The following is a 26104-nucleotide window of genomic DNA, read 5'->3' on the forward strand; positions in this document are numbered from 1 at the left end:
GAGACAGACATCAATACAAATAAACGGACATCAATACCGAAAAATAAAATTACAGCTATATTCATAAACGTTGTGAGGCTGGGAGAAGGGGGAAGAACCAAGGGAACAAGTAATAGCAATCTAGAAGGGAATAAATGTTGAGGAAAAGTAGACCTTAGTCTGGAAAAGCTTCTTGGAGAAGATGTGCCTTCAGTAAGATTTTGAAGAGGTGGGCGGGGAGAGTAATTGCCTGGGGGATTTGAGGAGGGAGGGAGTGCCAAGCCAGAAGCAGAATGTGGGCCAGGGATGGGAGACGAGACAGGCGAGATTAAGGTACAGTGAGTAGGTTAGTACTGGAGGAGCTAAATGTGTGGGCTGGATTGTATTAGGAGACAAGCGAGATGCGGTAGGAGGGGTCAAGGTGATGAGAGTTTTAAAGCCAATGGAGAGGAATTACTGTTTGATACGGAGGTGGATGAGAAAGCATTGGAGTTTTTTGAGGAGAGGTGTGACGTTGGTAGAAAATGATCCGGACAGCAGAGTGAAGTATGGACTGAAGGGGGAGAGACAGGACCCTGGAGGTCAGCATGGAGAACCTGATGCAGTAATCCAGGAGGGATAGGATGAGTGATTGTATTAACATGGTAGTCGTATGGATCGAGAGGAAAGGATGGATTTTAGCGATTGTGTAAAAGTGGGACCTCAGGATTTCGTGACAGATTGAATTTCTGGTTTGAATGAGAGAGACGAGTCAAGGATAACGCTAGGGTAACGGGCTTGTGAGACAGGAAGGATAGTCGTGGTGTTGTCTACAGTGATGGGAAAGTATTACTACTACAACTATATTCTGAACCCCATGCGGGATAGAGACTCTGTCCAACCCAAATTGCTTTTATCCACCCCAGCGCTTAGTACAGTACCTGACACATAGTAAGAACTTAATAAATACCACAATTATTATTCTACTACACATACGATCACAACTAGCTCTAAAGTTATTGCGGACAGGGCTGGGGCAAGTCTAGTGGACAAAGTGGTGGGCGGTTCAGACTTGGGAGTAGAAAGAGAAAAAGAAGATGAGGAATGGAGGCCTGCGGGGGGAGCCGTAAGTCTGCCATCATTAAGGGAAGCATTCGCCATTCAATTTCGTTTGCTGTTACAGAATCACAAACAAGGGTCCAAAGCCTCTTATTTCTTCTTAAAGAAAATCACCCTCTTGGCTATGTCCTTGATGGTCCGCTTCACCTGCTGGTTTCGTAAGGTGTAGATAAAGGGGTTCAGCATGGGGGCCACGGAGATGTTTGGCACCAGCACCCTCTTGTTGAAGTCTAAACCCTCCTTGGGGGATGGCTGATGTGCATGAATATGCAGCTGCCATAAGAGAGGGAGATGACAATCATGTGGGAGGAGCAGGTGGAAAAGACCTTCTGTTTATTTTTATATTATACTCTCCCAAGCTCTTAGTACAGCGCTTTGCAAATAGTAAGCACTCAATAAATACGATTAAATGAGGACAGAGACTGTAAAGGGAAACTCAAAGATACCGATTGTGATGCTTCTCCTTCTCTCATTGGACCGAATCATTATCATCACTCTGGATGTCTTTACTAAACCAATCCTCATCAGGGTTTATTGGGCACCTCTTCTATACACAACGCTCACATAGGCTCTTAGGGAAGTAAAATCAATCAATTAGTGGCATTTATTGAGTGCTTACTGCATACAGAACACAACAATAGACTACAGATCCCGCTTGTGGGAAGTTTACGATCCAATAGGAGAGATCAGCAGTAAAAAATAGCTATCGAGGAATTCACCCTGATTATTGAACCCAGGGTCAGGAGAGGTCATCAGTCTCGTCAGCCATTTTCAGGCAGACCTGGGGCTAGAACCCCAGGTATCCCAGAGCTGAGAGCCATCAAATGGACCCCTATTTGGGTTCCAAGTCAGGATCTTCCCGGTGAAAAGGAGAGAGTAGCCAGGGGCAACAGGTCACCTGGGGCCCGGGCCAATCCCAACCTTTTAGAAATCGATCCAGCCAGCAAAAATACTAATCCAGCCGATTCCTTTCCCACTGTCGCTATCTCCTTCCCTGCCCATATCAGAATGGTCAGGTATGGGACAAGAAAAACCAGCAGAGATCATATTTCTGGAGTACAGAGATACTTAAGGAAGAGCGTGTACTTACTTTTCTGACACTCTCGATAGTTTTGGTAAGAGATTTCACTATGAATATTCGGTTTGTTCATTTGAAAACCCGAATCGACTCTTTCCCTGTTCTCAGGAAGAATTTCATACCATTTAGACAGCTCAAATCTCTCCCCATTTTCGAGATGCCCTGCCTGGCAGGACGGAATCTCCCCTACCCTCCTTCTTCTGCTGCTGCTACTTACTACTACTACTAATAATAATGGTATTTATTAAGCGCTTACTGTGTGCGAAGCACTGTTCTAAGCGCTGGGGGGGGGGAAATACAAGATGATCAGGTTGTTCCACGTGGGGCTCACAGGTTTAACCCCCATTTTACAGATGTGGTAACTGAGGCACAGAAAAGTTAAGTGACTTGCCCAGTCACACAGCTGACAATTGGCGGATCCGGGATTTGAACCCACGACCTCTGACCCCAAATCCCGTGCTCTTTCCACTGAACCACGCTGCTCCTCTCCTTCTGGTACTTCCATCAGTTTGCAGAGGGGAGAGGACTTGGAGTCCTGTCAGCCTACCAGCAGGGATAGAGAATACTCTGTTCTAGAGGGAAGGAAAGACAGGATAGCTGAGACAGGAGGACGCAAGCTGCTTCTAACAGTCACAGAAAGGAGATTTGACATTATTCCTCTCTCCCCTAGTCCTTACTTTTCAGGGACAAAATTTAGACCCTTTTGTGAGTTCTTCTCAATGCAGATGGGGACATAGTCTAGAGATGCTTATTCTAAAGCACTAATGAACTCGGCTCTCAATCCCCTCTGAGCAAAGAATTTTAAATTGAATGGGAGTAAGGCAGTTCCAGGAAAGACCCCGAAGGGGTAGTGATGGGGATCTTGAAGTGTTCTTTCCTGGACCTGGAGCTGGCTTTGCCAATTCCCTCATCACTCACTTGTCCCTGGTCCCTGAGCTACCCGTGGGGGAAAAGTGGTCATTTTACCCCTAGCTGTATTGGGACGCAGCTGCTGCTGTTGGTCTTCTGTTTTTCTTCTCCTGCTATTCCCAAGAAAGTGGACAATATCCCCCCGGCCCTTAGTCCCACTTCATTCATTCAATCGTATTTCTTTCGATCGTATTTATTGAATGCAGAGCACTGTACTATCCACTTGGGAGAGTACAGCATAGTAATAAACAGACATATTCCCTGCTTACAGTCTAGAGCGGGACAGAGACATAAATATATATAAATAAAATTACAGATATGTAAATAAGTGCTGTGGGGCCGGAAGGAAGGCAATGAATAAAGGAAACAAGTCAGGGTGATGCAGAAGGGAGTTGGAGAAGAGGAAATGAGGGTTTAGTCAGGGAAGACCACCGTGTGAAGTACTCAGCGATGCCTGACCACATCGGGAAAGCTCAGGGGCATCTGCAGATGATGAGACTTCGAACATCCCCACCCCCACCCCGCTTCCTACGAATTGGGCTTCCAGGCTTATAAATTAATCAATACGTCAGTCAGTCCGTTACTCCTTTAGTCTTATCTCTGATATCTACGGAGCACCTACTGAATGCAAAACAATCCATCGATCAATGAAATGCTATTTGCTGATCACCTACAGAATGTTGATAGCATATGTTGATGACATACTGAGTATTAAGCAATTTATCAATCAAATGGGATCTATTGAGTGCCTAGTGAGTCTTAGGCACTATGCTACTACTTTCCAATAGTTTCCAATCGAATGGAGGACATAGATAGAGATGATTTCCGAAGAGTGGGAGCCAGAGTGAAAACAAGGATTAGCTAGGGAGCAGTACAAATAGGACAGACTGGAATGTCTACCCAAATCAGGTGAAATCAGTGCAGTACAGTATAATCTAGACAACGCATATATGCCGAGGATACATGTGAGAGGGGGAGTGAGAGGGTGGAAATGAGCTGGAAAGTGGGAAGGTGGGAGTAGGAGAGAAGAGTGAGAGGTTGGGAGTGAGAGAGGGAAGTGAGAGGTTGGGAGTAAAAGGTTCCCCACCCCGTAATGGCCAGTGAGGTCGGTCCTCATTCATTCATTCATTCAATCGTATTCATTGAGTGTTTACTGTGTGCAGAGCACTGTACTACGCGCTTGGGAAAGTATAATCCAGCAATAGAGAGACAATACCTGCCCACAACAAGCTCACAGTCTAGCGGGGGAGAGCAGGGAGACATGCGTCAATAAAAGTAGAGACAGGAATTTAAATAAATAAAATTACTGATATATATTTAAGTGCAGCAGGTAGGGTGGGGAGGGAGAGCAAAGGGAGGGGGTCAGGGCTAAAGGGCCTCTTGCTAAAAGGTCTCACTTAGCTCGGATACAGACAGAGATTCGCAAAAAACACATTGTACCTGGAGATTTCTATTGGCCTCGGGACAGACCCGCTGAACAAACCACGGAACGTCTCTCAAGTGGATTGAAAAGGCTTGACTCCCCCTGAATGGATGAGTACAAAGGACTGAGGTAGCAGGGGGACCTGGACATGGGAGGGATTTCCAGGATGGCAGGTGCAGGGGAGCATAGAGGGATGGAGGACCGTCAGGTCATGTTTGTTAGACAGCAGATTAAGCATAAGACTAATGTACAGGTGCCCAGTCTCTCTGGTCGACCCTCTGCATTTCCTGCAGTTTTCCTGTGGGATTTCGTCGCTGAAGAATCCTCACCCATTGGTGGAAAATTCAACTCTGTGCACCAGGTCCCTAATGGCCTTCTTGACCTGCTGGTTCCGAATATTGTAGATGAAAGGGTTCAGCGTGGGGACCACGGTAGCGTAGAGCACGGCCTTGGTCAGGTCCACCTTGTCCTTGGTAGATGGTTTCATGTACATAAAGATTCAGCTGCCGTATTCGATGGAGACTATGACTGTGTGGGAGGAGTAAGTGGAAAAGGCTTTTCTCTTCTGCAGAGTAGAGGACAGTCTCAGGATGGTGCGGGCGATGGCTGCGTAGGGCACGGCCACTAACACCAAGGTGACCAGTAGCGTCCCCAAGGCCACGATGAAAGCTGTCAGCTCCCGGAACCTGGTGTTTGAGCAGGAGAGTAGGAGCAGAGGGGAGACGTCACAAAAGAAGTGGTCAATGGCTACGGAGCCACAGAATTTCAGTTGGAGGCCAGGAATGACAGGAGGAAAGCTGGCCAGGACGAGTATAGAGGCCGGCAAATGGCGACGTAGCGGTTGTAGGACATGGAAGCCAGAAGGAAGAACTCGGTCACTCCCAAGAGGATGAGCAAAAATTGTTGAGTTGCACAGCAGTTGTAGGAAACCGACCTATTCCAGGTGACGATGGTAGACAGGAATCTGGGAAGGCAGGTGGACGTGAAGCAGATCTTCAGGAAGGAGAAGCAGCTCAGGACGAAGTTCATGGGGGTGTGAAGGCGGGAGTCCAGCAGGGTGAAGGTGATGATGGTCAGGTTGCCAGTGATGCTCAGAACGTAGGTGACAGACATGTACAGGAGAATCACCGCCTGCAGGTCGTCCGTCAGCCCTAGGAGGATGAACCTAGTCACTTGCGTGTGTTTCCTCATGGCCGACCTGTGACTCCTGTTGGAGAACACCAGAGAACTGTCAATCCAACTAACCTGAGGCGGGCAGAGGGTTGTGACTTCTCTCCCACTAGACGAGCTGGGCAAGAACAAAGCCGGCTGTGAGAGACGTCGGACATGGTAGGGTCACAACCCAATCCTTGAGATGACTTCATGGTTGATAGCAGACACCTCCCAGCGGGACAGCGGAAGCGCGGTTGTCCCAGTTGTGACCCTTAGTCTTCATTCCCCCTTCTAGACTGTGAGCCCGTTATTGGGTAAGGACCGTCTCTATATGTTACCAACCTGTACTTTCCAAACGCGTAGTACAGTGCTCTGCAAACAGTAAGCCCTCAATAAATACGATTGAATGAATGAATCCCCAAAAGTCTGCGTGATGGTTGGAGTAAAGATTACTTTTCCGAAGCACCCATATTGGCGGGTCCAGCTCTAAGAGCTTGGCACATACACCATAACTATTCCCTGCCGACGAAGAGCTTCCGTTCTTATGGGGCAGCAAACGTAAACATACCTACCAATAGCATAATCAAAATGAGAATTCGAATAGCATATATGCCTGATTGTTGAGAATGGGTGCTGATTGCCTCCTGGAGCATGAGCCTGTGAATGCCTTGTGTACATGTGATAGGGGGGAAATTAATCTTTGGCCAAGCCCATGAATGTCAAGGTTTCACCTGAATTCATGCCCCCAATCCATTAACTGTCAACACCTGGATAACTGAGATTGTCAGGAACCTTGAGGGAGGAAGGGTGTTTGAGATCATTAGCATAAGACTCAATGAGTATTAAGGAGCTCATAGCCCAGTCATTCCCTGGAGCTGCTGCCAGAAAAGGGAGAAGGCCTTCAGGAGATAAGTCCGGGATGTCTGTCCGGGGTGATTAATAAAAATAATGGTATTTGTTAAGCGCTTACTATGTGCCATGCACTGTTCTAAGCGCTGGGGGGATACAAGGTAATCAGAATGTCCCATGTGGGGCTCACAGTCTTAATCCCCATTTTACTGATGAGGGAACTGAGGCACAGAGAAGCTAAGAGTCTTCCTGAAAGTCACACAGCTGAAAAGTGGCAGAGCCAGAATTAGAACCCATGACCTCTGACTCCCAACCCCGTGCTCTTTCCAGTGAGTCACGCTGCTTCTCATGCTGCTACCTAATAAACAAGGTAATCAGGTCTCATTCCAGGTTCATAGTCCAAGTAGGAGAGAGACCAATAATTGAATCCCCATTTTGTAGATGAGGGAACTGAAGGATTGAGAAATTAAGTGACTGGTCAAAGGTCACCTAGCAGGTAAATTGTGGAGAATGGATGAGAACCCAGGTCCTCTGACATCCAGGATGTGCCATTTCCAATAGACAACACTGCTTCTGAAGATTAGAGAATCTGGATAAATGGTGCAGTTGAGGTACTTAGATACTAACCAACCATTAGGGAGTTTCAATGGATCAAAGCATCCCTGCTTGGAACAATAAGAATGACAAAGAGCAGACTGAGAATTGAATTCTGGGGTGTGTGTGTGTGGGGGGGTGCGGGTGTGGGTGTGTGTGCGTGTTTGTGGATGTGTGTGTATTTGTCTCTCTCAGAGATCTTTCCGGATGAAGCCCTCTTTTCCTTTAATAATAATTATGGTATTTGTTAAGCTCTTACTTTGTGCCAAACACTATACTAAACGCTGGGGTAGATACAAAGTAATCAGGTTGCCCCGGTGGGGATCACAGTCTTAATCCCTTTTTTTATAGATGAGGTAACTGAGGCCCAGAGAAGTAAAGTGGCTTGCCCAAGGTCACATAGCAGACAGGCGGTGGAGTCGTGACTAGAACACTCGACTTCTGACTCCCAAGCCCATGTTCTTGCCACTAGGCTATGATGCTTCTCTAACTCCCTCTCCCTCTACACCGTTTATACACTAGTATGTTTACCTTTTAAGTACTTTCTATTCACCCCACCTTCAATACTACAGAACTCATATATATATATGGAGATATATATATATATATAGAGGTATATATATATATATATATATATATATATACATATATATATATAATCTCCATATATATATGGATTTATATTTATGTCTCTCACTCCCTCTTATACTGGAAAGTTACTGTGATGAGGGACCGGGTCTACCAACTTTGCTGTACTCTCCCAAGCGCTTCATGAAGTGCTCTGTGCACAGTTGGCTCTCAATAAACACTATTGACTGATAATTACCAGTTCTGAATGGAGGCCCGACGACAGGATCACGGGCTCTGGGAGTCGGGGAATGGAGGGAAGGTGGCTGCAGTTGTCCATGGATTGAGGCTTTGAAATCCACAATGGAAAGCGAACGGACCAAAATGTTCTTGAGAGGTCCTCGCTTCCCTAGCACTCTGCCCTGATTCCAGGGGTCATCCCAAATACCCATCTTGAAGTTGGCAGGGAAGCGAAGCTGAAATAATGCCATGCCTATGTGGAATTTCCCACTTTTTCACCTGTTCCATGCTTTCACGCACCTGTCCAAACGATGCTCGTTTTTGCCCTCCCATCACCATTGGACACATTACCCCATCAAATCTACACGAGGCCAAAGTGGGTGGGAAGGAAGTCATCCAGATTTTTCTCTGCTCATAGCAGGGGAGTCAGTCTGGAACCTTTGAGCAGGAGATGGGATACTCTACCTAATGCAGGAGCAAGAGTGAGGGTTTTATTCTCTTTGGTTTCTGATGGGCACAAAGGGACCAATTGTGAGAATAATGAAAGTCTCCCCAGGGGTTAGGCTGGAAACACTAATGAATGGTAGATGCTTTGGTGACTTTGGCAGTGAACGTTTAATACCCGGATTGGGGTGGGGACAAACTGCAGCCATTCAAAGCCATTAATTCCTAATCCAGGTGACCAAATCCGTCAGTCAGTCAATCGTTTTATTGAGTGTTTACTGAGTGCAGAGCACTATATTAGCGCTTGGGAGAGATCAATATAACAATATAACAGACACATTCCCTGACCACGGCGAGCTTACAAGTCTAGAGAGGGAAACAAGGATCAATATAAATAAATAAAATTATAGATATGTACATAAGTGCTGTTGAGATGGGGGAATAAATAAAAAGAATAAATCAAGGGGACACAGAAGGGAGATGGAGAAGACTAAAGGAGTCGGACCAAGAGAAGAGTAAGCAAGATGGAGCAAAGGGGATCTTCCTTATACCAATGGTGGCTGGGCCCAGGGGTGGGTGACGTATAGGGCTATTTGGGAATGGAACCTACTCTCAATTAATCCATCAATCATTTTTCCTGAGCTTCCACTCGGGGCCCAGGACTGTACTGAGAGCTTGGGAGACGACAGTGGAAATAATAGCTGGGAAGCAGCATCGCCTATTGGGAAAGATCTCAGGTCTGGGTGTCAAAGAACCTGGGTACTAACCTTGGCTCTGCCACGTGCCTGCTGCGTTACCATGGGCAAGCCAGTTAATATCTCTGTGCCTAAATTCTCCTGTAATCTTTCCTGATTAGACTGAGCCCCAGGAGGGACAGGGATTACGCCCAAACTAACGAATTTGTATCTACTACAGCGTTTACAAGTGTTTGACACATAGTACGTGTTTAACAAATACGATAAAAATGTGGATTGAATCTTACACCCTCCTACTTAGATTGCATTCACCAGGTGAGACAGGGACTATGCCCATCCTGATTATTTTATATCTGACCCAACGGTTAGTACAGTGTTTGGCACATAGTAATCAAGTACCATAGAAAATAGACATGTCCCTGCCTTGAAAGAGCTATAGCATCCATCGGAGGATATCCTGCTTTTATCCCCAGGGTCCTGCCTCTCCTCCAGTCTCAGTGGAATTCATCACTTGCACTGTCCACCCTTAGAAGGTAGGAGAAAGTTACTCCCCTTTCCTGTCCCTTCCTCCCACTGCCAGTCTTTTCAGTCCATCAGGTCCTCCTGACCCACGAGGTCACCCGAGTGTGTCTACTTTAACCATGAGGAGAGAGAGGAGGGAGATAGAGAATAATAAAGATGACTGATAGAATGTTTCTCCTAGATGTATTGGGCTCTCCGAAGCACTCGGTATGCCGTTCTGCACACAGTAGGCGCTCAGTAATTACCATTGATAGGCAGACTGGTAGGCGGCGGCTCCTTCTTCCCTTCAATGTGTCGTCTTCCTCAGCCTCTAGCTCCGTAGCAGAGAGGTCAGCCCCAGAGTGCTTCCACAATGGAGTCCCGCGCGCGGAGCATCACTTGCTGTGGGGAATCTCCGGGCTGTTGTGACCTTTTTCCACGCTCCAAACCGTGGCCTGGGTTGAACCCCGCCATGTGGGAAGGGAGAACCGAGCTACGTTGTCGTCCCTGCAGTCTGGGTTGTTGGTGTGGGGTGCCGAGTGCAAAGAAATCCATCTCTAAATCCGGAAGTATTTATTGAGGGCTTACTGAGCAATCCATCAATCAATCAAATCAAATCAATCAAGCGGCATCTAATAACTGCCTACTGAGTCGTAGGCACTATACTAAGCGCTTGAAAGAGCATATCTGGTGAAAGTGACTTGGTTCCTGCCATCCAATAATTTTCATTCTAATGGAGGAAGTATGTATAGATGATTTCCAGTGGGAGCCAGAGTAAAAAAGGGATTAGCCTAGGGAGCAGAACAAATAGGATCGATGGGAATGTGTTCCCAACTCAGATTAAATCAATAAAATTACAGTATTACAGACACATATACAAATATGCTGAGGATTCTTGTGAGAGGGAGAGGGAGAGGTTGGGGGTGAGTTGGGGCTAGGGATGTAGGGACTAAGAGAGGGGAGTGAGAGGGTGGGGCTGAGAGAGCGGAGTTGTAGGAAACCGTCCTATCCCCGGTGACAATGGTAGCCAGGAATCTAGGAATGCAGGCGGAGCTGAAGCAGATCTCCAGGAAGGAGAAGCAGCGCAGGAAGAAGTACAGGGGGGTGTGGAGGCGGGAGTCCAGCAAAGTGAAGATGACAATGGTCAGGTTGCCGGTGACATTCAGTACATAGGAGGGAGACGTGTAGAGGAGACTCACAGCCTGTAAATCCGGGTCGTCCGTGAGTCCCAGGAGGATGAACACAGTCACCTGCGTGTGGTTCCTCATGGTTAACGTGTTACTCCTTTTGTATAGCACCAGAGAATCGTCAGTTTGACCTACTGGAGGGGGATGGAGGGAGGTGTCTCCTTTCCCTCCATACTAGCTGGGCAGGGACAGCTTTAGTTGTGTCTAGGATCTTCCACTGCGGTCCGGAATCGGAAGGCCACTGTGGACATGGCAGTCCTTGAGATGACTTCATGGGTTGATGGCTGACACCTCCCCGCGGGACAACAAACGCCTGATGTTCCCAGCCGCGATCTTTAGGCTTCATCACCGAGAATCTTCGTGATGGTTGGAGTATAGATTACATTTACCGAGAGCCCTGGATGAATAATAAATGTGTTATGGTCAGGCCCTTAGTATGTACCAAGCACTCGACAAAGCCCTTGGGTGGATTTCTGTCTCCCCCTTTTAGACTGTGAGCCCACTGTTGGGTAGGGACTGTCTCTATGTGATGACAATTTGTACTTCCCAAGCGCTTAGTACAGTGCTCTGCACATAGTAAGCGCTCAATAAATACGATTGATTGATTGATTGATTGATGAGTTAATTAGGTCTCTCTTGGCGCTCACAATTTAAATAGCAGGTAGACCAAGAATTGAATCCCCATTTGTAGATAAGGGAACTGACGCACAGACAATGTAAGCGACTGGCCCATGGTCACAAAGCAGGTAGGTGTCAGAGCAGGGATTAGAACTTGTGTCCTCTGACTCTCAGGCCACGCTTTTTCCATTAGACGAAACTGTCTCTGAAGATTAGAAGATTTGGATGCAGGGTGAAGTGAGGGTGGTGCTCAGAGATGAAGCAGCCATCAGGGAGCCTCCTTAGATCGAAGAGGATAGAACACGAGGCTGAGAGTCAGAAAGACTTGGGTTCTAATTCTGGCTCGGCCCTTTGTCTCCTGTGTGACCTCGGGCAAATCACTTAACTTCTCAGGGCTTCAGTCCTGTCATCTGTAAAATGGAGATATGAGACCTATATGGGACTGGGACTGGGTCCAGCCCGATTACCTTGTATCTACCCAGCGCTTAAAACAGTGCCTGACACATAGTACGTGCTTAACAAGTACCACAGTTATTATTGTTATTATAATTATTATTAATAAAGGGACCCGGCTTGGGGCAGTAAGGATGACAAAAAGCAGACTGGGGATAGAGTTCAGGGGTGTGTGTGTGTGTGTGTGTGTGTGTGTGTGTGTGTCTGTCTGTCTGTCTGTCTGTCTGTCTGTCTGTCTGTCTCCCAGAGGTCTTTCTGGACAAAGCCCTCTTTTCCCTTACTTCCTCTCCCTTCTGCGTCGCTTATACACTTGGCTTTTTACCTTTTTAACACTTGCTATTCACCCCACCCTCTGTTGTATAACAAGTACGGCCATACCCCCAATGTATTTATGGATTTATACTTATATCTTTCACTCCCTCTATATCGTACGATTCTTGTGGTCAGGTCACATGTCTATCAACTCTGTTGTTCTCTCCCAAGTGTTTTGTAAAGTTCTCTGTGCACAGTAAACCCGCAGTAAATTCCTTTGATTGATTGATCGGATTGATTGATTGTCTGTTAATTACCAGCTATGAACGGAGACTCCAGAACCAGGGCTGGAAGGAAGGTAGACACCGTCGTCACGGATTGAGGCTTTGAAATCCACAGCGAGAAAGGAATGGACCAACGTAACCCTGAAGTAACCCTGAAAGGTCCTTCACTTCCCTAGCACTCTGCTATGGCTCCAGGAGTCTTCCTGAACACCCGTCGTAGCTCAGGCCCAGAGTAGAGTCACAGAGTTAATGTCACACCTGCGTGGAATTTCCAACTTATTCCCCTGCTTCTGTCTTTAGTCACCTCCCCAGACCCTGTTTGCTTCCTTGGCTTCTTATTACCATTGGACATGAGACCTCAACCACTCCCCACAAGGCAAAATTTTCTGTGTCCTCTGGGAAAGCAAGTGGAGGAAGGCATCAGGAGTTTTCTTTCCTCGGCAGGGAAGACAACCTCGACCCTTGGGCAACAGATGGGCTTCTACACCTACTACAGGACCAAAAGTGGGAGTCTTATTATCTTTGGTTCCGAGCAATTGATCAACTGTAAGAACAATGATTGTCTCCCCAGGGGTGAGTCGGGTGACCCTAATGAGTCGGGTGACCCTAACGAATGGAAGATACTTTGGTGGCTCTGGCTGTGAACGTTTAAAAATCAGATTGGGGACATGTCCAGAGTGTCGGGGCACGGGGCACAGCCGCAGCCATTCCAAACCATCAATCCCCAGTCCAGATGACAAAGAGGAGAGCAAGGGATATGGAGCAATGGAGATCTTCCTTGTACAAAGGGTGTCTTGGCCCAAAGTACTGGGCTCTTTGGCAATGGAACCTACTCTCAATTAATCCATCAATCGTATTTCCTGAGTGACTACAGGGGCCCCAGCACTGTGCTGAGAGTTTGAGAGAGGACAGTGGAACGAATTGCTGAGAAGCAGAGCTGCCTTGTGGAAAAGTACATGGGCTGAGAGTCAGAGAACCCGTGTACTAATTTTGGCTATGCCGTTTGCCTGTTGTGTGACCATGGACAAGTCACTTAACTTCTCTGTGCCCCAGTTCTCCTGAACTACCTACTACTTGGACTGTGAGCCCCAGGCAGGGCAGGGACTGTGTCCAACCTGATTATCTTGTATCCACTCCAGCACTTAGAATAGTGTTTGAGACATAGAAGAGCTTAACAAATGCCATGAAAAATAGGGATTGAATCATGCACCCTCCTACTTAGATTGTGTTCTCCATTTGGGAAAGGGACTGTGTCCATCCTGATTATTTTGTTTCTGCCCCAAAGCTTAGTACAGTGTTTGCCACATGGTAGGGAAGTACCATAAAAAATAGAATGAACCATGGTTAATGAACCATGGTTAATGAACCATGCTTCAGAGAGCTTTCAATCAATCAATCAATCGTATTTATTGAGGGCTTACTGTGTGCAGAGCACTGTACTAAGCGCTTGGGAAGTACAAGTTGGCAACATATAGAGACAGTCCCTATCCAACAGTGGGCTCACAGTCTAAAAGACTCCCTCCATCTATCGAGGGATTTCCTGCTTTGGTCCCCAAGGTCCCGCCTCTCCTCATGTCCCAATGGAACACTTCCCTCAGAAGGTGGGAGAAAGTTATTCGCCTTTCCAGGAGCGCCTTTCAGTGCCTTCAATTGTCGTACTAACCCTTCCTCCCGCTGCCAGTCTCTTCATTCCACTAAGTCCTCGTCACCCACTAGATACCCGAGTCTGACTAGATAACCATGAGGAGAAAGAGGTACAGAGACGGAGAACGATAAATATGACCGATAGATCATATCTCCTAGATCTAATGGGCTGTCCGAAGCACTGAGTATATTGGTAGGTGGTGTGTCCTTCTTCCCTTCGTTTTGTCAGTACTGTGCTGTGAGCTTGGGCGAGGACAATAGAATCAATAGCTGGGAAACAGCTTGGTCTAGTGGAAAGAACACAGACCTGGGAATCAGAAAACCTGGGTACAAATCTTGGCTCTGTCTCTTACCTTTTGCATGTCACTTAACTTCTCTGTTCCTCAGTTTTCCTGCACTCCCTCCTACTTGGAGCTCTAAGCGGGGCAGGCACTTCGTTCAACCTGATTGTCTTATATCTACCCCAGGACTTAGAACAATGTCTGACACGTATTAAGTGCTTTACAAACATCATAAAAATGGGAATTGAATCTTACACCCTACTACTTAGACTGTGTTCTCTATGAGTCCATCTTGATTATATTGTATCTGCTCCAACACTTAGTACAGTGCTTGACACACTGAAGGCAAGTACCATATAAAAGAGATGTGATCCCTGTCTTCAATGAGCTGACCATCTAAAGGGGACTTCCTGCTTTGGTCCCCAGGGTCCAGCCTCTCCTCTCGTCCCAGTGGAATTCATCACTAGCACTGTGTTCCGTCAGAAGTGGGAGAAAGTTATTTGCCTTTCCAGGAGCGTCCTCAGTCGTCCTTTCCCTTCTTCCCATTGCTAGTCCCTTCATTCCACCAGTTACTCGTCAACCAAGAGACCACCCGAGCCTGTCTACATAATCATGAGGAGGCAGGGAAATAGACAGTGATAAAGAAACCAATATATCGTACCTCCTCGACCTACACCGAAGCACTCAGTACACTGTTCTGCACATATTAGACTTTCAGTAAATATCCTTGATTGACTGATTGGTAGGAAGCGTCTCCTTCTTCCCTTCGTTTTGTCGCCTTCCTCTGCCTCTGGCTCCGTGGAACACAGGTCAGCCCCGGGGTGCTTCCACAGTGGAGTCCCATGCGCGATCCTCTTTTCCTTGAGGAGTCTCCGGCCTGCCATGGGCTATTTTTCCGCACTCCAAATCGTTGCATGGGTTGAGCTCCCCCTTGTGGGGAGGGAGATCAGAGGCGCATTGTCGTGCCTGCGGTCTGGGGTGTGGGCCCCGCAGCGCGGAGAGGGGGCTCAGAGCTGCCACCACCGTGCATCTCTCACTGCCCCTCCTCTCACTTTCTTGCATCTCTCCTGCTGCACACCCAGAGGACCTGCAGGTGACTCAGTGGCCATACGCGGCTCGTTCCCCTCCCGTTCATAATTCTCCTCCCCCATGTTTCAAATCCAGACTCCGCTGTCGGACCGGCTCCGGCAGCCCAGAACCGCATCCCCCTTCATACATACACACGCACTGACACCTAGGCGCCATGGCGTGTTCCCCAGTTTCTGCCCCAGAGCGCAGCCTGCAACGTCTCCTGGAACCGCTGCCGCTGCAAAATATCTCCAACTCCCGCCCCATTGCACCTTGGGATTGACTCTAGCTTCCTGTGTTTCCCTAACGCCTTTGCACTTTGGGCTCTAACATGACATATCAGGCCACGAAGTGGAGATTAACTGCCTCCGACCTTTTGTCCACGTCCTGCCACTGGCTTGGAAGACCCTCCCTCTTCATATCCTACAGACTATCACCTTCGCCCCTGCTCCGGCCCGCCAACCACCTTCAAAACCTAATTGAAGGCACATCTCTTCCAAGAGGCCTTCCCTGACTGGGCCTCATTTCCTCTTCTCCCTCTACCTTCTGCCTCACCCTAACACTTTCATTTGCAGCCTTTTACTACCCTCCTCAGCTCCACAGCACTGATGTGCATATTAATAATTTCTTGATTTATATGAATGTCTGTTTTCCCTTCTGGACTCTAAGCTCGTTTAGGGCAGAGATAAATCTAATAACTCTCCAAGCGTTTAGTACGGTGATCTACACACATTAAGTGCTTAATAAATATGATTGATTGATTGATTGTTCGACCATCGGAGAAAGGACTAAGATGGTGAAAGGGTACCACAGGAGAACGAGGAATACCAGGTAATTGCTCCACTGTCAATGAGAAGCCATAGAATCCTACTGACCACACGGGGGACTTATGACAGTTGGCGACGAGAGGACCATTTTCAGCAGGGCCAAAGGGAACTGATTGTGTCAGTTTGGAACAGGCCTATGGAAATGAAATAATGTTTTAAAACCCTACACTTGTAGGAGGCCCACGCTCAGTACCTAGACAGGCGGCTATATGCTGAGACCTCCTGGGAAGGTGTTGAATTAAAGGTTCCTGACTAGGAACTAACGGTTGATTCTATGTGCTTTACGCTACACCCCTCTGGAAGAGGTAGCATCCTTCAGTTCCTCTTTCCTTCCCTCCCTCCCTTCCCCCGTGGGCCCTCCATTACCTACCACCTGAACGGGAGCGATTATTTCCCTTCCCAAACACCTCTGACTTTCTCATGGTATTTTTTGAGAGCCAATTAAGTGCAAAGCAATCCATCGATCAATGAAATGGCATTTGTTGAACACGTGCTGAGTGCAAATCAATCCATAAATCAAACAGATAGCATTTAGTGAGGTCTTATTGAATATTAAACACTCCATCAATCAGTCAAATGGTATCTATTGACTGCCTACTGAGTTCTAGGCACTTTATTCAGTGCTTGGGCGAGGACACATGATGAAACTCACAAGGTTCCTGCCACCAGGAAATTTCCAATGAAATGGATATATGGAATTGATTTCCAAAGAGTGGGAGCCAGAATAAAAACAAGGACCAGTCAGGATGCAGAACAAATAGGACATATTGGAATGTCTGCCCAAATCCAATTAATTCAGATTAAATCACGGGTCTGGGAGTCAGAGGTACTTGAGTTCTAATCCATGCTCCACCACATGTCTCCTGTGTAACCTTGGACAAGTCACTTAAATATTCTGTGACTCTGTTACAACATCTGAAAAAAGTAGGTATCCAGAGTGTGAGCGACATGCAGGCCAGGGACTGTGTCCAACCTGATTAACTTGTATCTAGCCCAGCGCTTAGAATAGTGCTTGGCATAGAGTAAGCGCTTGGGAAGTACCATTATAGTTATTATTATGAGGGTAAAGAACTGAGATAAAAAGGGGACCTAGCCAAGGGAGAGGTTTCCAGGAGGGCGGGTGAGGGGGCGTACAGAGGGATGGATAACCGTTAGAACCTGTTAGTTCGGCAGAGTATGAAGCATTAGACTAATGTACAGGCATCGAGCCACTGTGGACCAACTTCCAAGTCTTCTGCAGATTTTCCTGCTGGATATGGTCACCGAAAAGCCCTCATCCCCTGAAGAAAAATCGAACCCGATGCACCAGGTCCCTGATGGTCTGCTTGACCTTCTGATTCCGCAGGGTGTAGATGAACGGGTTCAGCATGAGGGTCACGGAAGTGTAGAGCAAGGATACCCCTTTGGTCAGTTCCACCATGCCCTTGGCAGAGGGTTTGATAAAGATGCAGCTGCGTTATGTGATAGAGACCACGGCATGTGGGAGGAGCAGATGGAAAAGGCCTTTCTCCTCTGCTGAGCTGAGGGCAGTCTCAGGATGGTGCAGGCGATGGCTGTGTAGGACATGGCCACTAATACCAAGGTAACCAGTAGAGTCTCCAAGGCCAAGATGAAAATCATCAGCTGCAGGAACCTGGTTTCCGAAGAGGACAGCATGGGCAGAAGGGAGACGTCACAGAAGAAGTGGACAGTGTCCACAAAGCCACTGAGGTCCAGGTGGAGGCAAGGGATGACAGGAGGAAAGCTGACCAGGAACCCGGTCAGACAGGAGCAGAGCACCAGGAGAGTGCAGACTTTCTGGCTCATCACGGTCGTATACTGTAGCGGTCGGCAGATTGGCGACGTAGCCATCGTAGGACATGGCAGACAGGACGAAGAACTAGGTCGCTCCCAGCATAAAAAAGAATAGCTGAGTTGCACATTAGCTGTAGGAAATGGTCCTGTTTCTGGTGGCGGTTCTGGCTAGGAATCTGGGAATGCAGGTGGACATGAAGCAGATCTCCAGGGAGGAGAAGCAGCGTAGGAAGAAGTACATGGTGGTGCAGAGGTGGTAGTCCAGCAGGATGAGGGTCACGATGGATAGGTTGCCAGTGATGCTCACAACGTAGATGACAGACATGTAGAGGAGAATTACCGTTTGTAAATTCGGGTTGCCTGTAAGTCCCAGGAGGATGAACTCAGTCACTAGCATGTGACTCCTAATGGTTGATCAGTGACTCCTATTAGATTACACCAGAGTACCATCATTCTGGCTGACTGGAGGGGGATGGGGGACAGTGCATCCTCTTCAACCAGACTAGGTGGTCAGGGACAGCCCTGTGGTTACTAGAGGCCTCCACCCCGGGCTGGGTGCGCGAGACTTCGGGCAAGGCAGGGTCAGGACCCAGACCTTGAGATGCCTTCATGGGCTGATGGCTTATACCTCCCCGCGGGAGAAAGGGAGTCTGATGGTCCCAGAAACGACCCTTAGGCTTTATTACCGAAAACGTGCGTGAAGGAGTAGAGATTACATTTACTGAGCGTATATTGTGACTGATGCACTTCTCTAGTCGCGAGGGAAAGTACACAAGAAACAGGTGACACATTTTCTGCTCACATGGACCTTCCATTCTCATGGGGAGGCAAACGTAAATGTATTTACTAATAACGTAATCAAAATGAGAACTTGAATAGCATATATACATGTTCGTTGATAATGTGCTCAGATTGCCCCCTGGAGCATGGGTCCACGAATGCCTTATGTAGTAATAATAATCATAATAGTCATAACGATATTGTGTCATTTGTCAAGCACTTAGTATGTGCCAGGAACTGTACCAAACGCTGGAGTGGATACAAGCAAATCGGGCTGCAAACAGTCCCTGTCCCACGTGGGACTCAAAGCCTCCATCCCCATTTTATAGATGAAGTAATTGAGGCAAGAGAGAAGTGAAGAGACTTGCCCAAGGCGACACAACAGATAGGTGGTCGAGCCGGGATTAGAACCCATGAGCCTCAGACTCCAAGGTCCTTTCTATATATACTAAGCCTATGGGGGAAAAATGCCCTTTTTACGAGCCCAAGAATGTCACGTTTTCAGCAGAATTCAGTCCCCCAACCCATCACCTCTCAATACCTGGTTAACTGAGGTTGCCAGGTGTCTTGAGGGAGAAAGAGTGAAGGAGAAGACCCTCTGTAGACAAGTCCGGGGTGCCTTCCCTGGGTGAATAATAAAAGTGATTTCGTCCGTCCTTTGCTGTGTACCAAGGACTGTAATTAGCACTGGGGTGGATCAAAGGTAACCAGGTCTCACTTGGGTATCCTAATCTAAATAGGAGGGAGAACAAGAATTGAATCCCCATTTTGCATATAAGGGATCTGAAGCATGGAGATATTAAGTGACTAGCCAAGGTCAGACAGCAAGTAAATTGCGGAGTAGGGATTAGAACTCAGGTCCTCTGACCCCTAAAACGTGCTATTTCCACTAGGTGTCACAGCTACTGAAGATTAGGGGATGTGGATATGTGTTGCAGCTGGGGTGCTTAGATACTAAACAGCCATCAGGGAGCCGCCTTAGATCAAAGGGACTCTGCTTGGGACAGTAAGGATTGCAAAAATCAGAGTGGAGATTTTGTTCTGGGGGTGGGGGTTGGGGGGTGTTTGTGTGTGTGTGTATGTGCGTGTGTGCCTGTGTGTGTGTCTGTGCGTGCGTGCGTGCGTGCGTGCGTGTGTGTGTGTGTGTGTGTGTGTGTGTGTGTGTGTGTCTCCCAGAGGCCTTTCCGGATGAAGCCCTCTTTTCCCCTACTCCCTCTCCCTTTTCTGCGTCGCTTATATACTTGGATGCTTACGTTTTAAGTAGTTGCGATTTACCCCAGCTTCAGTACTACAGCACTAACGTATATATCCGTTCACTTCTGGATTTATATGCATTTCTGACTCTCCCTCTATGCTATAAGCTTCTTGTGGTCAGGGAGCATCTCTACCAACTCCTTTGAAGTATCCCAAGCGTTTGAGGGAAGCAGCATGGCTTAGTGGAAAGAACACGGGTTTGGGAGTCAGAGGTCATGGGTTCTAATCCTGACTCCGCCATATGTCAGCCGTATGACTTTGGGAAAATCATTTAACATCTCTCAGTGCCTCAGGTACCTCATCTGTGAAATGGGTATTAAGACTGTAAGCCCCAAGAGGGACAATCTAATTACCTTGTATCTACCCCAGCGCTTAGAACAGTGCTTGACACATAGTAAGCACTTAGCAAATACCATCATTAATTAATCAATTTGTAAAGGTCTCTGAGCACAAGTCCTCAATAAATATCACTGATTGATTGCTTTACTGAAAATTACCAGTTCTGAACGGGGGCTCCAGGGCGGGATCACAGGCTCTGGGAAGCCGGGGCTCTGGGAAGGAGGGAAGGTGGATGGAGTTGTCAATGAATTGAGGCTCTGACATCCACAACGGGAAGGAAACAGACCAAGGTGACCCTGAGAGATTCTCACTTCCCTAGCACTCGTAGAATTTTCCACCTGTTACCTTGTTCCAGGCTTTCAGGCACCTCCCCAAACCATGCTCATTTCCTCGCCTTCCCATCACCATTGGAAGGGTTACCCCATCTACTAGCCACGAGGTCAAAATTTTGGTATCCTCTGGGAATGGGGATGGAAAGAAGGTATCAGGAGATTTCTCTGCTTAAAGCAAGAGAGTCATTCTGTACTCTTCAGGAAGAAGATGGCCTTCTGTAAAAACTGCAGGAGCAAGAGTTGGAGTTTTATTCTCTTTGGTTCCTGAATGCCACGCGGGGACCAATTGTGAGAACAATGAATGTCTCTCCATGGGTGAGTTGGGAGATACTAATGAATAGTAGATGTTTGGTGGCTCTGGCTGTGAACGTTTAATACAAGGATTGGGACCCCATTCAGGGGGCCATTCTAAGCCATTACTCCCCAATGCAAGTGACCAAATGCTGAAGTTAGTCAATTGTATTTATTGAGTGTTGACTATGTTCAGAACACTGTATTAAGCGCTTGGTAGAGAACAATATAACGGACATATTTCCTGCACACAACGAATTTATATGTGTAGAGGGGAAAACAGACATCAATATAAATGAATAAAATTATGCACAGTACATAAGTGCTGTGGGGCTGGGAGAGGGGATGAATAAACGGAGTAAATCAAGGCGACGCAGAAGGGAGAGGGAGAAGAGGAAAGGAAGAGGGCAGACCAAGAGGTCAGCAAGTGAGATGGAACAATGGTTATCTTTCTTCTACAAATGGTGACTGGGCCCAGGGGTAGTTGAAATATTGGGCTCTTTTGAAGATGGAACCTACTCTCAATTAATCCATCAGGGCATTTCCTGAGCTCCCACTCGGGGCCCAGCTCTGCATTAAGTGCTTGGGAGAGGACAGTGGAAAATACAGCTGAGAAGCAGCGTGGCCTAGTGGAAAAGGTCACGGGCCTGAGAGTCATAGAACTTGGATATTAATCTTGGCTTTGCCATTTCCCTGCTGCCTGACCATGGAAAAGACACTTTACTTCTCTGTGCCTGAGTTCATTCGTTCATTCATTCAATCATATTTATTGAGCGCTTACTGTGTGCACAGCACTGTACTAAGCGCTTGGGAAGTACAAGTTGGCAACATATAGAGACGGTCCCTACACAACAACGGGCTCACAGTCTAGAAGGGGGAGACAGACAACAAAACAAAACATGTGGACAGATGTCAAATCATCAGAATAAATAGAAGTAAAGCTAGATGCACATCATTAACAAAATAAATAGAATACTAAATATGTACAAGTAAAATAGAGTAATAGATCTGTACAAACATACATATAGGTGCTACAGGGAGGGGAAGGAGGTAGGGCTGGGGGATGGGGAGGGGAGAGGAAGGAGGGGCCTCTTGTACACTCTCCTATTTAGACTTAGCCCCAGGTGGAGCAGGGACTTTGTCCAACCTAACTAATTTTTATCTACCCCAGGGCCTAGAACAGTGTTTAATACATATTAAGTACTTAACAAATACCATATAAAATGGGGATTGAATTCTACACTCTCCCACTTAGATTGTGTTCTCCATACAGGACAGGTATCGTGTCCGTACTGACTATCTTGTAACTGCACCAACGGTTAGTATAGTGGTTGGCACATAGTAGGCAAGTACCATAAAAAATAGACACGATCCCTGCCTTAAACGAGCTTAACATTTATTGAGGTTTTTCTTGCTTTGGATCCAGGGTTCTGCCTCTCCTCCTGTCTCAGAGGAACTCATCACTAGCACTGTACTCCCTCAGAAGGTGGGAGAGAGTCATTTGCTTTCGCGGAGCTTTGTCAGCACCCTCACCTGTAGCCTTATCCCTTCCTCCCACTGTGAGTCTCTTATTTCCACCAGGTTCTACTTACCCATAAGATCACCCGAGTCTGTCTATTTAACCGTGAGGAGCGAGAGGAAGGGAAATAGAGAATGATAAAAACGACTAATAGATCGCATCTCCTAGATCTATTGGGTTGTCCGAAGCATTCAGAAAACTGTTTTGCACACAGCAGGCGTTGAGTAAATGCCATTGATTTACCTATTTGGTAGGCGGTGTCTTCTCCTTCCCTTCGTTTTCTCACCTTTCTCAGGCTCTGGCTCCGTGGCAGAGGGGTGAGCCCCTGGGTGCCTCCACAGTGGAGTCCCAAGAGCGGAGCTCTGTTGTCAAGGAGGCAGTCTCCAGGCTGCTGTGGCTTCCTTCTCCCCGCTTCAAATGGTGTCCTAGTTTGAGCTCCGCCGTGTGGGGAGGGGGTTCCAATCTGAGTTGCCGCCCCTGAGGTCCGAGGTCTTCGTCGTCTCTCCCCTGCCAATCAATCAATCAATAATTAATCAATTGATTTAACGCTTTCTTCTAGGACCTCCGGGGGCTGCTGGCCACGCTCCCTTGCCCTGTCCTCTGGTGACCAGGTTAGGAAAGAGCTGGGATCTGCCTCTCCACTTGGTAACATTTCCAGGAACAACGACAAGGCGAGGAGACCAGGTGTCACACAGCTTCCCTCAGCCAATCGTTTGTTGTTGTTTGCTCAATCCCAATGCTCCCTGCAGTTCTCCTCAGAAACTCAGTCCCCTTCTAGGACCTGTGCTCTTATATAAACATACTCCCCGTCATAGGAACTGGGATCCCAGTCCTATAATCCATCAATCAAATGTCAATCAGTCAATCAGTTAGTCAATCCGTAGCTCCTTGAGTCTATCAGTGGTATTTATTGAGCACCTTCTGAGTGCAAATCCATCTATCAGTTCATCTCAGGGCATTTTCTGAAAGCCTACTGAGCCAGCGCAATCCATCAATTAATGAAATGGTATTTATTGAGAACTTGCTGAGAGCAAAGAAATCTATCAAACAATCGAATAGCATTTATTGAGGGTCTACTGGTGTTAGGTAATCCATCCATCCATCAAATGGAATCTATTGACTACCTATTGAATCCTAGTCATGATACTAAGTGCTTGGGAGAATATACCTGATGAGAGTCAATTGGTTCCTGCCATCTAATATTTTCTAATGGACTGGAAGACATAGACAAATTGATTTTCAAAGAGTGGGAGCCAGAATAAAAACAGAGATCAGCTTGGGATCAGAAAACATGGGACAGATTGGAATGTCTACCCCAATCGATTCAATCTAGACTGTGAGCCCGCTGTTGGGTAGGGACTATCTCTATATATTGCCAACCTGTACTTCCCAAGTGCTTAATACAGTGCTCTGCACGAAGTACGCGCTCAATAAATACAATTGAATGAATGAATCACTGTAATTGCAGTACAACAAAACGTATGCAAATATAATAATGGTGGTATTTGTTAAGCGCTTACTATGTGCAGAGCACTGTTCTAAGCTCTACGGGGGAAACAAGTTCATCAGGGCGTCCCACATGGGGCTCACAGTCTTTGTCCCTATTTTACAGATGAGGAAACCTAGACCCAAAGAAGTGAAGTAGCTTGCCCAAAGTCACACAGTTGACAATGGAGGAGCTGGTATTATAACCCGTGACCTCTGAATCCTAAACCCAGGTTCTTTCTACTGAGCCACGATGCATCTCTGAGGATGGATGACAGGGGAATTGAGAAGGTGGGAATGAGTTGGGGATTGGGAAGGTGGGAGTGAGAGAGGAGAGGAAAAAGCTTTGGCTTCCCCTCCACGTATTGACCAAAGCTGTCACTCCTCCAGCAGCTGGACCTCACTTAGCTCAGCTATGGGAGGATATTTGCAAAAAACACATTGCACCTTGGGATTTCTATTGGCTATGGCATAGACTCTCTGAGCAAACCTCGGAACATCTTTGTCTCGCAGGGTGAAAAAGCTTGACACGCACTGGGTGGATGAGAGCAAAGGACTGAGGTAACAGGAAGACCTGGCCAGGGGACAGATTTCCAGGATGGCGGGTGCGGGGGCGCACAGAGGCATGGAGAACCATCAGGTCCTGTTTGTTGGGCAGCAGATGAAGCATAACCCAAATGTACAGTCACCGAGTTTCTTCGGTCTAGCACCCTCGTCTCCTGTTCATTTTCCCACTGGATTTGGTCACCAAAGAGCCCTCACCACCTGGAGGAAAATCCAACACAGCGCACCAGGTCTCTGATGGCATGCTTGACCTGCTCGTTCCGAAGGGTGTAAATGAAAGGGTTCAGCATGTGGGCCCAGAAGTCTTCAGCATGGCCACCCCCCTTAGTCATATCCACCCTGTCCTCGGCAGATGGCTCGATGTACATAACATTGCAGCTCCCATATCAATCAATCAATCAATCGCATTTATTGAGCGCTTACTGTGTGCAGAGCCCTGTACTAAGCGCTTGGGAAGTACAAGTTGGCAACATATAGAGACGGTCCCTACCCAACAGTAGGCTCACAGTCTAGAAGGGGGAGACAGATAACAAAACCAAACATAATAACAAAATAAAATATATAGAATAGATATGTACAAGTAAAATAAAAAAATGAATAGAGAAATAAATATGTACAAACATATATACATATATACAGGTGCTGTGGGGAAGGGAAGGAGGTAAGACGGGGGGATGGAGAGGAGCATGAGGGGAAGAGGAAGGAGGGGGCTCAGTCTGGGAAGGCCTACTGGAGGAGATGAGCTCTCAGTAGGGCCTTGAAGGGAGGAAGAGAGCTAGTTTGGCGGATGTGCAGAGGGAGGGCATTCTAGGCCAGCGGGATGACGTGGGCCGGGGGTCGACGGCGGGACCGGCAAGAACGCGGCACGGTGAGGAGATTAGCGGCAGGGGAGTGGAGGGTGTGGGCTGGGCTGTACAAGGACAGAAGGGAGGTGAGATAGGAGGGGGAGAGGTGATGGAGAGCCTTGAAACCGAGGGTGAGGAGTTTCTGCCTGATGCACAGATTGATTGGTAGCCACTGGAGATTTTTGAGGAGGGGAGTAACATGCCCAGAGCGTTTCTGGACAAAGACAATCCGGGCAGCGGTGTGAAGTATGGATTGAAGTGGGGAGAGATATGAGGATGAGAGATCGGAAAAGAGGCTGATACAGTAGTCCAGACGGGATAGGGTGAGAGCTTGAACGAGCAGGGTAGCGGTTTGGATGGAGAGGAAAGGGCGGAACTTGGCAATGTTGCGGAGCTGAGACTAGCAGGTTTTGGTGACGGCTTGGATGTGAGGGGTGAACGAGAGAGCGGAGTCGAGGACGACACCAAGGTTGCGGGCCTGTGAGTTGGGAAGGATGGTAGTGTCGTCAACAGTGATGGAAAAGTCAGGGAGAGGGCAGGGTATGGGAGGGAAGACAAGGAGTTCGGTCTTGGACATGTTGAGTTTTAGGTGGCGGGCAGACATCCAGATGGAGATGTCCCGAAGGCAGGAGGAGATGCGAGCCTGGAGGGAGCGGGAGAGAGCAGGGGCAGAGATGTAGATTTGGGTGTCATCAGCGTAGTTGAAGCCGTGGGAGCGAATGAGGTCACCAAGGGAGTGAGTGTAGATCGAGAACAGA

General features: G+C 47.5%; 1 protein-coding gene across 1 annotated transcript; it reads right to left on the reverse strand.

Moving 5' to 3' along the window:
• Positions 1-4986: 4986 nt before the first annotated feature.
• On the reverse strand, positions 4987-10797 carry LOC119924221 (olfactory receptor 6C75-like). Its single transcript, XM_038743184.1, has 3 exons — positions 10628-10797; positions 5290-5694; positions 4987-5173 (listed from the first exon to the last, which is right to left on the reverse strand). Exons 1-3 carry the CDS (start codon positions 10795-10797, stop codon positions 4987-4989), a joined length of 762 nt encoding a protein of 253 aa, XP_038599112.1.
• Between the last annotated feature and the right edge of the window lie 15307 nt (positions 10798-26104).

This window comes from Tachyglossus aculeatus, unplaced genomic scaffold, assembly GCF_015852505.1.
Source record: "Tachyglossus aculeatus isolate mTacAcu1 unplaced genomic scaffold, mTacAcu1.pri scaffold_88_arrow_ctg1, whole genome shotgun sequence".
NCBI classification, from domain to species: domain Eukaryota; kingdom Metazoa; phylum Chordata; class Mammalia; order Monotremata; family Tachyglossidae; genus Tachyglossus; species Tachyglossus aculeatus.

What these genes read in the sequence shown, in the direction of transcription:
- LOC119924221 (XM_038743184.1), bottom strand. Translation starts at nt 10,797, where the DNA reads ATGAGGAACCACACGCAGGTGACTGTGTTCATCCTCCTGGGACTCACG. An exon ending in TCCCGCCTCCACACCCCCCT is followed by an intron (nt 5,695 to 10,627) that starts GTACTTCTTCCT and finishes GTTCTCCAACAG; the next exon opens with GAGTCACAGGTCGGCCATGA. An exon ending in CGGCCTCTATACTCGTCCTG is followed by an intron (nt 5,174 to 5,289) that starts GCCAGCTTTCCT and finishes CTCAAACACCAG; the next exon opens with GTTCCGGGAGCTGACAGCTT.